At 38.6% G+C, this 12,207-nt stretch overlaps 1 protein-coding gene across 2 annotated transcripts in view; it reads right to left on the bottom strand.

Moving 5' to 3' along the window:
• Positions 1-2,941: 2,941 nt before the first annotated feature.
• Positions 2,942-12,207, bottom strand: part of CCDC141 (coiled-coil domain containing 141) — a 164,205-nt gene continuing 154,939 nt past the window's right edge. For both annotated transcript variants that reach the window (XM_023744442.1, XM_006083054.3), the window contains 2 exons: positions 5,668-6,521; positions 2,942-3,538 (listed from right to left, as the gene is read on the bottom strand). In XM_023744442.1, coding sequence (XP_023600210.1) covers positions 3,271-3,538; positions 5,668-6,521 — 1,122 coding nt within the window. In that variant the 3' untranslated portion in view covers positions 2,942-3,270. The remainder of the gene's footprint in view (positions 3,539-5,667; positions 6,522-12,207) is intronic.

Genomic DNA, 12,207 nt, shown 5'->3' with positions numbered 1-12,207 from the left:
TCTTGGGGGAAGTGTCTCAAATGGAACTGGAAAACTAAGCAGCCGTTAAGCTACATGTAGATAGGGTAGAAGATAGTACGGGAGTTCGGGGGAGAAAGGACTAGGGAGAGAAAGAGCATGAAGTTAAATATTGCTTTGGGGAGAGGAGAGGTCAGAAGGGATGGGAACAGAGGCTGGGAAGGGGAGGCCAGGTATGCAAGGGTCTCATATACTACATGAAGGAATTTAAACTTAAGTGAAGCAGTTAGAAGGTTTCACAGTAATCTATTTTAAGCCTGTGTCTTGACTATATGCTAACATTATTGAATGAAATAGCTAACATTTTTTCTAATTTTTTCACAACTATTTTAGGTATTATAAAATATGCAGAGGTTCAAATATAAGGATTTGTATAGTACATTTCTCCTGGAATTCAGTGTGAGAAAAACTTTACAACCAAATGTTTATACATACTTTTATTAGAAAAAGAACTGGGAAACTCTGTGATTTTGCTTATAGGAAGCTTAACACACACTTTGTGCTGCACTCCTTTAAGTTGTCAAGTATATATTCTCTTTAATCTTTCATTTTCATTTTCTTGTTGAAAAACTGTTCTGATATTACTAACTGTCCAGAATTTTTTCCAGAAGTAAATGGGCAAAAATCATAATTATATCTGAAAATAGGGTCATCATTTGAAGTTCCTATGTTTTCCATTTTAACCAATAATTTTAGTTCATATTTTCTTAAGGAGAATTCTTTGATCAAGACAGAAATCCTAGCAAAAAGGAAAATCATGCTGAAATCTTTGAAATTTAAATATAACCAATTGGCCCGGCCAGCATGGCTCAGTGGTTGAGTGTGGACCTATGAACCAGGAGGTCACAGTTCAACTCCCAGTGAGGGCACATGCTTGTGTTGCGGGCCCCATCCTCAGTGAGGGCCATGCAGGAGGCAGCCAATCAATGATTCTCCCTTATCACTGATGTTTCTAACTCTCTCTCCCTCTCCCTTCTTCCCTGAAATCAATGAAAATATATTAAAAATAAATATAACCAATAGCTAATTATTCTTTACTGCTGTGGGAATTAACTAGTCAATTGAGAGCCCAGAAAAATAGGTAGGTAGGTACACAGATAGACACAGAGATATACAGAGAGCTATCTGAAATATATCATGAATATCAGCACTGTCTTTTTCCAACATTTGAACTCTATGTATGTGTATATATGTGTATGCATATATGTGCAATCTTATATTTATACATACATCAAATATAGCAGGGGCTTTACACACCCTATTTGTTCATATACCATGAATATATGTATGTCCCACCCTGCTCCCCGAAGGATTAATATTAACTAGCACGCAACAGGTGAAGCAAATCGGCAAGTCCCCATCCCCTAAATACCACAGATTCAAACAAGCTGACAAAATGGGAAAGGAGATCCCACTAAATTATCACGACGAGACAGAGGGTGGGGCAAGAATTTGTTACCTGGTCCTGCCTATCTGCTTTGGACATGAGTAGATTTTACTCTTTAGTTTCAACATGGGAATAGCAGTTAGGCGAGATATGCAAAATACTTGGAGCTGGACCAAAAGGATAGGTGAGTTAAGAGACCATGTATTTCCTGAGATGCTGTGTATATAAGCTTTTAATAGGTTTATGTCAAAAATTGAAAGAAAATTATGAGATTTAATATTTTAATTAAACTAAATATGGAGCACAAGAAAACAAATGCAACTTTTTACTCAACCACACACTTCATATCTTCAGGTAAATTCAGTAACTTTTAAATATCAACTTGAATATATTACATTTAAATATTTTATTATTTGTAGACAGTGTTATAGCAACATGATTAATTCCTTCCCTTCTCCAAAAAAATATAATGAATTATTCTTTCAACTCAAGATTTTACTCTAGCAAGACAAGACTATTTTTAAAATCTAAAAAAAAAATGCATCTCTTATTTACGTCTATTTTTTAAAGGAGCTAAAACGATGATCCTCTTTTCTAAGTAATATATTTCATAAAGCCATAAAACATTCTTCAATATCACAGTGATAATTATAAGAAAGAATAGAATTCATCTTATGTCATTTACTACACACTGTCCTCTCACCCCCCAGAACATACTAAATGCATCCTCCTGAATTTAATTTCAAATTTCTGCAAAGGACATAGTCTTAAGAAATTAGAAAGGAATTTAAGCTCCAATTCATAGAATGTCATTTTCTCATATGTGAGAGATCACATACTAACACCACTCCTTTAGTTTAATATTCTGAAGAAACAATATCTGAAAGAGAACTAGTAGACAGGAGGCAGTGTGATAGCAAATTACATTAAACAATACAATTACCCTTAGTCTTCATAGCATGCTTTTTAAAATTGTATAGATTTTTATAAGATATGAAATGAAAACTCTCAATTGTCCAAGAGGTAGATGATGACCCCATTTTCCAAGTGGGAAACTGAGGCACTGATATGCCTTACCATAGGCTGCAAACATGGTCAGCAGCAGAATCAAAACTAGAAGCAGGCAGAACATGGCTGCCTCACATCTGCCAATGGAATGACAGGAATAATGTTGGTCCCCCCGCGTTGCCTGGGTTCCATCTTATTCTATGACAAGCATAGCTTTGGAGCTTTGAAACTCCATTTAAAGTTGGAGTTGCACATCTATTCTCCAATGGCAAGCTTGTGAGATCAACATGAGGAGCGGTTATTTATGGCAGCATCCTCAGACTCAGGAATGTGGACTATGTTGAAACCACATAGGATATATTTCAATAAATGAGATCAAGACATGAAAAACAAAATTAAAGGACACGTAATGCAATAACAAAAATTACAACTTCAGTTCAATATTTCTACTGTGATTCCACAAAGAGATGTATATGTGTACAATTAAAAATAATTTTTCAAACAATTGGATTTGAAATTTGACTCACATCTCTATGCTATGAGCCTTGATCTGCATGCTCCTAAATTAGGAAGGAACAAACATAGCATAATTTTACCATTTTATATTGAACACATCTCTCTCTAGAATACAAAAATGTACCCTTATCCAAAACAAGTAATTTTCTAAGCTCCTGAAATAGATTAAAGCGCTAAAGAAAATTGGATTATTTCACTGAACAGTGGTATTAGCCAAACAAGCAATATGGCCGGAAGGGAGATACAGTTGGTGGGGTGCTTTATGGGAAATGCAGGAAAATAAACAACAGTATTGTCCTTTAGGCTTGCGAGAAGGACGTCCATGGGTGCCAACCCCACAGTTACTGTATGAGTAGCCAGTACACGAGCGATACACTAACATAGATGACACACAGCATGATCCAGTTTATCCTTGTGATTGGCGGCCTGCGGTTACCTGTCACATGGAGGATGACATTGGAAGAGAGAATGCCACTAGAGTTCTGGGCCCGAGCCACATAGAGGCCTGCGTCTGCCCCGCATACCTTCGGAATGAACACCGCATGCCTCGTCTCCTTGTGTAAAACCTGTAAGTGTCCATCTGCAGGCAATTTCTGGCCCTTCTTGTACCTGAAGCAGAGAGTCAGTTTTTAAAATCAGGATCACTGTTTATTCACATTATATCCAATTTCTAAAAACCACTGCAGAGGCCCATCACCACGGCAATATTCTCTTGGAGGGGCAGGGACTTTGCAGCTACCACAGATTCCAAAGGGGCTGTTTATCCTTCAAGCAGAGGTTGGCAGCTGGTGGCCAGAGAAGTGCCTGATCGGCTCAGACCATGTTTTTAAAAAGCACATTTTTTGACAGCAGTTAACAATTGGAATGTTGCATGTGAAAATTCAGATAACCAACTACTCTCAAAAAAGCAGACCATCTGGTCACACGGGGGCTCCATTTGCTCATAGCAATTATCTAGAATGGGAAATGGCACCCTCCGATTTGGCTCCCCCATTCTTTCAGCTGCGATGGAACAGCAGTTTGTGGCGTCTGGAATCTGCATTGGAGTGACCCTCATCTGCCCCATTATATTCATTCCATACGATCCACATAAAAATACCAATGTGCTGTGTTAGAAGAAGGTACTTATGCAGCATTTCCTGGAGAAATGAGTTCATTTAATTAATGGATTAATCTCATTAGGAGAAATTTGTTTTTAATTATAAAAGGCATTTATGCAATTGGATTATTACTATTAATGACATGTTTCTAAAAGTTTCCTATGAACATGAGCACTTAGCTGCATATTTTTATAAAGCAAATAATTTATTTTGTATATTCTAGATTCTTTACTTATCAAGACCCACATTCTTCTACACAAGAAGTGATGACAAATCTGAATCGTTTTCTGTTCTCATGGCCTAAGCGATAATTTTGCATTTTTCCAAGTATCCTAAGAATGTGTGATAGCTCGCCAGTTATTAATGGAGTAAAATTGCAAATCTGAGGGTAAGATGTTTTCTCACAGTAGTCCTTCAGTATTATAGTTGCAATCGTTCTTCAAGAATATGTACTAACCAAGTTATTTGTTATGTGGACAAAAATAAGAAACACTTCAGACAACATTTTTCTTTGGGGTAAACTGATATTTAATGATGAATTAAATATCTTTTAAGTTCATAAATATGAAATTCCTGATCTGTAAAAAACCATGCAATTGTAAAAACAACAAAATAAAACAAAAAGCATAAATGCTGCACTGTAGCACAAGTGCGATTTCTTTTAATAATCTGAGAAACCAAAGTTTTCTCATAAATTCTTTAGATAACCGACTCACACTTCAAGTATCACCAGTGGGCACACACAATTACTGAAACTGAAAACTTAATATCGACTTAAACATTATGATAAATAGATGCTATTTTACTTATCGTAGTTTAGAAACATGAACTCGTTCCCACAAATTTATAACTTTGTCTTTAAATAAATATGCTTAAGGTTGAAAATTTTCTAAAATGTTTATAAGTAACCCAAGTATTGAGAAAGTTAGAACTGCTTTCATGGCAACAGTATGTGATTCAAAACCTGTATTCTGCAGGTTTACTCTTATTAAAACAAATAGGCTAAAAAATAATAATGTCTCCAGAGTGAAATCATATTGTTTACAGCTCAGTTATTGAACCACCTTTCAAAAATGGGTTTATTACCTGTCACTGCAAGTAGCTGTGAAAGAAATATTTTTATTCCACCTCTCACATTGAAGAAATGTATAAAAAGAAATCTTAGTGAAACAAACAAGGACTGCAAAAGTGACATGAGTGACTGCTGGGAAGAGAAAGAAGTTGAGAGAGGCAAATGAAAGAAAAGGGGAAAACCACCTTCTTATGGTTTTGTTTTGTTTTTAAATTGAGTAAGGGATGTTAAACCAAGAAAATGTCGTGCTTATGCAAAGCATCTCAACTCACCATCTTTAGGAATGTGGAATGTTAAATGGATACAAAAAGAGCACAAGGAAGTCACAGTGCTTTTGGAGTTTGTTAAGTTATTATTTTATATGGTTACTTTTTTTTGCTTCAGGGGATTAGCCATGCTGCTCCTAAGATGAGAGTTGGGGGTTGGTGTGAGGTTGCATCATGCAGAGTTGCAGTGCTGCCGAATATTAATCAGCTGTCCACGCCCCTGTAAGTTAGTGCCCACGAATGATTCCCTCAGTGATTCAATTTGTTTCTGGTTAAGGCTCGTCATTATAGGCTACCCACCATGTCAGTGTAGGCTCTGGAAATCCTGTTACTTCAACTTCCAAAGTCACTGGAGAACCTTCCACGACAGTGACATTAGACTGGAGCCTGGAGAAACTGGGTGCCTGGCCAGCTAGGCTGACCACGCTGTTCTTTGCTGATGTACTTTTAATCTCTTCCTGGGAAACCACTTGCCTCTGATAGACCCGGCTGGGGCCTAATTGGAACCCGAGGCCCGAGAGCGCGCCCGGGGAAGCATGCAGCCTGTCTTGGGTTTTAGTGCCGTTATTAGCAGCATGCATTTCCTCCCGGGTTTCTAGCACACTTTCCCGAGCCCGCGGGTGCTGCTGGCAAGCTCGCTCATGCACTCCACTCGGCATGCTCCCAGGATGGTCAGCGTGGCTTTTGCTGATGGCTGTGCTCTGTTCCAGAAACCCTCTGGAGGTGAATGGGGGCTCAGCTTTGAACTGGGGGGAAGGCTTCTCAAAATGACTTGAAAATGTTTCTCTCTCATCACTGCAAGTATCGGCAAAAGCAGCAGGCGGAGGAAGGCCACACTCCTGGGCCTCCCCTGGACCACTGGCCGCCATCTGCATCCTGTCGCTGCTCCTGTGAAGGCTGCGGGAGGGGCTGGCGTGTTCTTCTACCTCCATGTCCGACGGTGCGAGCGGGGAATCGGGGCTCCCTGGCAGTGGAGGTAAGGAGATGTCATCGGGAGAGACACACTCATGTTCTTCTGCAGAAAGCGTGTCCGCAGGCAGGGGCGGACCGTGGACACCGCGCTCTTGGCCAGAGGAGAGCCGCGGCCGGTCCGGAGGTAGCTGAGCCTCACCTGCTCCATCGACGGGCAAAGTGCCTGCCCCCTGCCCCTGCTCCTTCAAAACAGAGAAGCCAAAGCTTTCGGTTAGTCATTGGATTTCTTTTTCCAGGCCTCAAACTCAACTTCAGAGAGACGATTTGAGAAAACCCACAGCGAGGTAAAGCGGGCCCTGGCGCAAGCATTAGAGAACTTGAAACCACTTGTCTATTTAAACTGGCCACAGGCCCATCCCATGACAGGAATCGGTAAACTGACCTCCCATCTCCGAGTGAAACATGATAGACCTTGTGAAGAGAGAACAGCCTAGTTATCATCTCTAATGAAGCGCTTGGACTGGATAAATGTCTTTTCAAATCATAACCTGAGGAGCCTCCTTTCACCAGCAAATTCTGCATCAGTTTATCTGTCTACACTCCCCGTGAACACCGCTCCTACACATCAGAGGCTCCCCTGCTAGGTGAGCTCTGAGACTCCACTAGAATAGCCCCCCTCCTTCCTCAGGAAAGTCGTTCTTTTCGTTTTATTTTTTATTGTGGCAAAATACACATAACATAAAATTTACCGTTTTAACTATTTTTAAGTGTACAGTTAAGTGCCAGTAAATACATTCATATTATTGTGCAACCATCACACCAATCAACTCCAGTACTTTTTCATCTTTCCAAAGTGCAACTCTGTTCTCCATTCTCTCTCCCGCCAGCCCCTTCCACTTTCTGTCTCTATGAATTTGACAACTCTATAAACTTAGTCATTTTTAATGACTGGTTTTATTTTCTTAGAGCCCCTTAGTTCTAGTCTCACATTGAGAAATATCTACGAAGAGCCTGTGATATACTAGGTACTGTGCTAGGCATTGGAGAGGTGAAATGGTGAGTAAAAGTCAATACAGCCTCTGCCCTCATGGAGATGATAGCCTAGTGGGGAATGTAGATATTAATGGAACAGTCACACATTATGACCTTTCACAATGAAACACACCAAGATACAATAGAGGAACACTTGCCATTCATCTTTCTGTCCCAGGTGGGAACGTAAGTTGTGCCAGTCAGCACCTACTGCTCACATGGTTCTATTACTTCTCCCCACTAATCCACGTCTATCTCTGGTTTAAGAAGAGGCTCAAATACACCCTTTGGCACAGACTCAAAAGAACAGTGAAGCTGAAAGGGACCCCATCTATCCCAACCAGCTTGTTTTACACAGGCTTCTTTCTTTGCCTCTCCTCAGCATTTTGGATGCATGTTTTACTTAATTAACAATGACTGGTTTTGTTCCAATGCTACGGCGTGCACATAAGAAACTTATGTCGTGTCTTGACCTTGAGTTCTTTGTTTTTGCACATAGTCCTGCTCCTGACATACTTTATAAGTGAGTTTTGAGAATAAATGTGTTTTTAGGTTGAAGGTTAGAAGTAAAAATAAAACAATGCTCCTTCTACTAGCCTACAGACATGACTTGTTTTCAGAGAAATCATAAACCCAGCTTAGAGAAAGTGGTTTTCTTCAGCCATTTAAGAGAAGTTTGCATTTTGCATCTAACTGAGAAGTTCTTAAAAGTCCCTCAATTAAAAAAAAAATAAATAAACACATACCCAGCAGGTAATGCCTCTCCGTTTTTTTTTTTTTTTTTTTTTTTCCTTTTTTTTTTTTGGTTTTCCTACTACACCTTACCTCTGCCTCTTTATCTTTTCCTGAAAGTAGGATGTTTTTCTTCCTTTTCTTAGGGACATTGATCCAACTTCCTATTCAGTCTAAAAATCTTCTCTATGCCATCTGGCAGCCTCCATTTGCACACTTTTCCTGAAGGTGCTTTCTTTAAAGATAATTCTATGCTTTACTTGTCTTAAGAATCTCTGTCTATAATTAGCAAAGAGCTGCCGTCTCTCAGTACCCACCAATGGATCTGCACTGGCCTCCTGGAGTAGCAGAGATGTCCATCTGCTCTCTTAAAACAGCCCTTTACCATTGGGAGAACTGGTCCCACAGCCCCTCTGTCTCTGTCTTTGAACTTTCATCATCCTGACCACCTTCTGGAGGTCCTGGTCCTACTGCTATGACCTGCTTCACAGGGAAGCAGAGACATTTGTTGATCTAAGGATTACTCAGGGGCAGGCAACTCTTTAATGACTTTTTTGAGTAACCTATGGCTCTTTAGAAAAGAATAATGTTTTTAAAATGTGTGAAAATTTTCAAAAAATTTAGGAGGGAAACTAGAAAAAAAGTCCAGGCCAGTCTCCCCACTCCTCACTCCCTCCTGGAGAGGAACTGACTTACCTATTTGAGGGTTTAGTAGAAGAGACCCAACAATCGCAGCTCTCTGATGTTCTTTGTTTCAGATCTGCCTTCCACCAAATGGGTGCATTTACATTGGCTATAAGGCACGAAAAACCCCTGGACAGGAAGCCTGTGGTTGTCTAGCTATGCACCCAAGTGGCTGAGTAGACAAAAATGTCTAATCAGAGATGAAGTTTTGGGAAACCCTCTTAGATAAGTTCCAGTCGTGTCCTCCAATCCAGCTTTTACTGGTTACTGATTCCTGACTGCTGAGTCTCCCTTTCGGACTGTGCCAAACTCAAAAAGGCAATCCAAGAGTATTATTTTTCACTCCCTACAACTCCTAAAGCATAAAAAATACTTTCTGCAGAAAATAACACTACCTGATAACTTCTGGCAATAAAAGAAAGTTTTCTCAAGTCTTTTTTTTATAAACTTTTCAACTGATTAATATTCCCTCTAAATATGTTTATTTCCAGGATTCATTTACTTTCCAGGATGGTAAGCAACCAAATTATCTCTTTGATCTATATATGTTTTTATTAAAGTGATTGTACTATTTTTTTGTTTTTGTAAGAACTACATGGGACTATGAATTTATACCGAGTTTTTAAACAACTAAAATCTCGTACTTTCTCTGACCATTAATATCATTGATAAAAATGTTGAACACTGCATAAGTTAGGACAAGGCCAGATGTCTACCCCTGGCAAGGAAAGCTGTCTTCCAGGGTGACATTGATGAACTACTTGACACTCTTGGGTACAATTATCACCAGACCAAACTCATTCACCTCACATTTTCCCACTTAAAAGAGATAACATGAGTGTGTTTATCAAATGACTTCCTGAAACCATAATAAATTTTGTCTATGGCACTAATCTAGAACTGCCCAGTAAATAATCATCTCAGAAAGAAAAATAAGATGAGTTTAATACAAGTTTTTCTGAGCAAATCATGTTGGCTTTTGGCATTTCTGCCTTAATTTCAAATGCAAATAAGCTTTCAGTCTCTAAATCATTATGAATTTTATAAACATTCCTTCTAAATCTCACTGAGTTATACATTCCTGGATCTACTAGTTTTCCTTTATGATAATGGTTCCCCAACGTTCACATATACCAACTTTTTTTTCATATTTCCCCACCATGAAACTGTGTTTTTTTCTGACAGTAGAAACAGTGTGTGTGAGAGAGTGTGTACGTGTGTGTATTTCTACAAAAAGGTAGTTAATCTATATATTTCAGCACAGGTAGGGCATATTTGCATCAATCTGATTAATTCTGGCAAAAAGGCTGGGCAATTGATCTAATTCACTATAACACATCCCATTCTCAATGTGTTTCTCTTACAGCCTTGGTTGCTCTTTGTCTTTTTTGTTGATTTCTTTCTCTTTTCCCAACTTCTAAATATATGAATAACAAATGATCTTGTCTTTATGTTCTGTAATATTCTCTATATACTTTCCCCTCAAAGATCTCACCCACTTTCACATCTAATGACCAGTTAACTTTTATTTAATAACCCTAAATCTATAGCCTCAGATATTTTGTCAGGATTTCTGAACTTTCATTCCATTGATGAACATAATCACTTGGATTTCTAATCATTGCCAAACAAAATGAATACAGAATACAATGATATTCTACATTTACCAAAGAGTATAACACCAATCCTCAAAGTACATAGAGTGGGAAGCCACCTCTGTGGTAAATTTAAGGAAACACCACAAGACTTTACCTTCCAAAATATCTCAATCTTATCTTGGGCTCAGTACAATTAAATGAAGCTAAGTAAGAAGTGGTGGGAAAAAAAGACATGAAACATAGGGCTTGGTCTATGAAAGGCATTTCTGGGAATTTGGAAGGGGCTTTGGGCAGCCAAGGAGTTGACTTGGCACCTTTGGGCACTTGGAGTGAACAAGATAAAAGAGAACTGAAGGTGGTGAACAACACTTTGTCTTCTTCCCAAATTTTTTTCCAAAGCAAATGTCTCAAGATCATCTCCCCCTGCCTACCTAGGGATCAGGATTAGAGGAGGAGGGTCCAGGGAGCGTCCTCACCCAGGCTAAGAGCACTCCACTGAACTGTTTGCTATAAAAGTAATTCCATGCTGCTGCTTTATTAACCATCATGCAGACAGATGAATGCAAAGAGGGGAAAGGTTTGGCATAGGAATCTACAGTATCACTACAAAACAGCTTACTTATATGCAGCAGTTCCTTGGAGCTCCCTCTGGTCTTGTGGAAAGAGTTACATGGCTGAAATTCAGAAGAACTGGGCTGCCTGCCCAGTTCTGACACTACTTTGCTGCGATTTTTGGAGGGCAAAATAGATCAACTCTTTTAGCCTCAGTTTCCTCAACTGTAAAATGAGATTTGATCAGATGATTGTTAAATCCCTTCTAGCACTAGAATTCTATAACTCTAATTGCTGGCATGGCAAGCCTTCATCTTCTACTGAACAGTTCTGTGACTTTAGGCGAGTCTCTTAATACTCTGCATCTCCATTTAATCTCAGGAGTTTTCACATATTATTGTGGATTTAGCTTCGGTCTTCACCTTGGGGTTAAAATACCATCACTAATCTGTTAGCAGTGCAATGAGCATTGCATTTACTGAATTGCCCAATTCCACCTGCTGCATTTTTGGGTCAGAAAAATGAGAAGCACTTTACTATCTCCAGGAGAAAATCTTGTGATTAATAAATTCTTGTGATATGTTGGTGGAATTGTTCTTTCTGACATATCATTTCCCAAGGAAGATCAACACAATTTAAGGGTATTAGAATTGAACTTAGTGATACCTCAACAACCTTTTTATGTGTTGCTTCTTATTATCTGCCCACATGGTGCTTTGGGGAATCATTACATCTGACCTATAATATAAGTGATAGAGAGTCAGAGGGTAAATGTGATTGTGATATTTAAAAGTGAAGATTACTACTGCCTTTAATTTTGCTTTCTGTACCAATTGTACTGAATGTTATACATGAAATCATGCCAATGAGGGTTCTTGACAGCTATAATTGTGGACCTTCATTTTTATCTTAAATAACTAATGATCGATCGTATCTTTTACTTTATATGAAAATAAAAATGACTTTTGAATGAAGGTAAATCTCTTTTTTCTATTGAAAGGAATTTGTTTCTTTAACTCTTCTTCCAAGCAAAATAATAGCAAGAAAAATCATTTTTTACTACGTTTTGGTTTGGTAGCAATAACTTTCATTTCTAATCTTCGTAAATGTGTGTGGTTGACAATGTAGAAAAATGTGCAGAATTACAAAAATATGGTGTTGGATTTAGTATGTTTTAGAAACAATTAAGAAAATGTGATACATTTAATGTTATTTTTTATTATTTTAACTAGTAGAGTTCAATCAAGAGTGATTTTGCTCCCCAGAAGATGTTTGGCAATTTCTATAGGCACTTTTGGTTGTCACAACTGGTGGGGTGGGGAACACTACT

The sequence above is a fragment of the Myotis lucifugus genome, unplaced genomic scaffold, assembly GCF_000147115.1.
Source record: "Myotis lucifugus unplaced genomic scaffold, Myoluc2.0 scaffold_5, whole genome shotgun sequence".
NCBI classification, from domain to species: domain Eukaryota; kingdom Metazoa; phylum Chordata; class Mammalia; order Chiroptera; family Vespertilionidae; genus Myotis; species Myotis lucifugus.
Note: the sequence above shows the minus strand (reverse complement) of the source record. Positions and strands in the feature narration are given on the sequence as shown.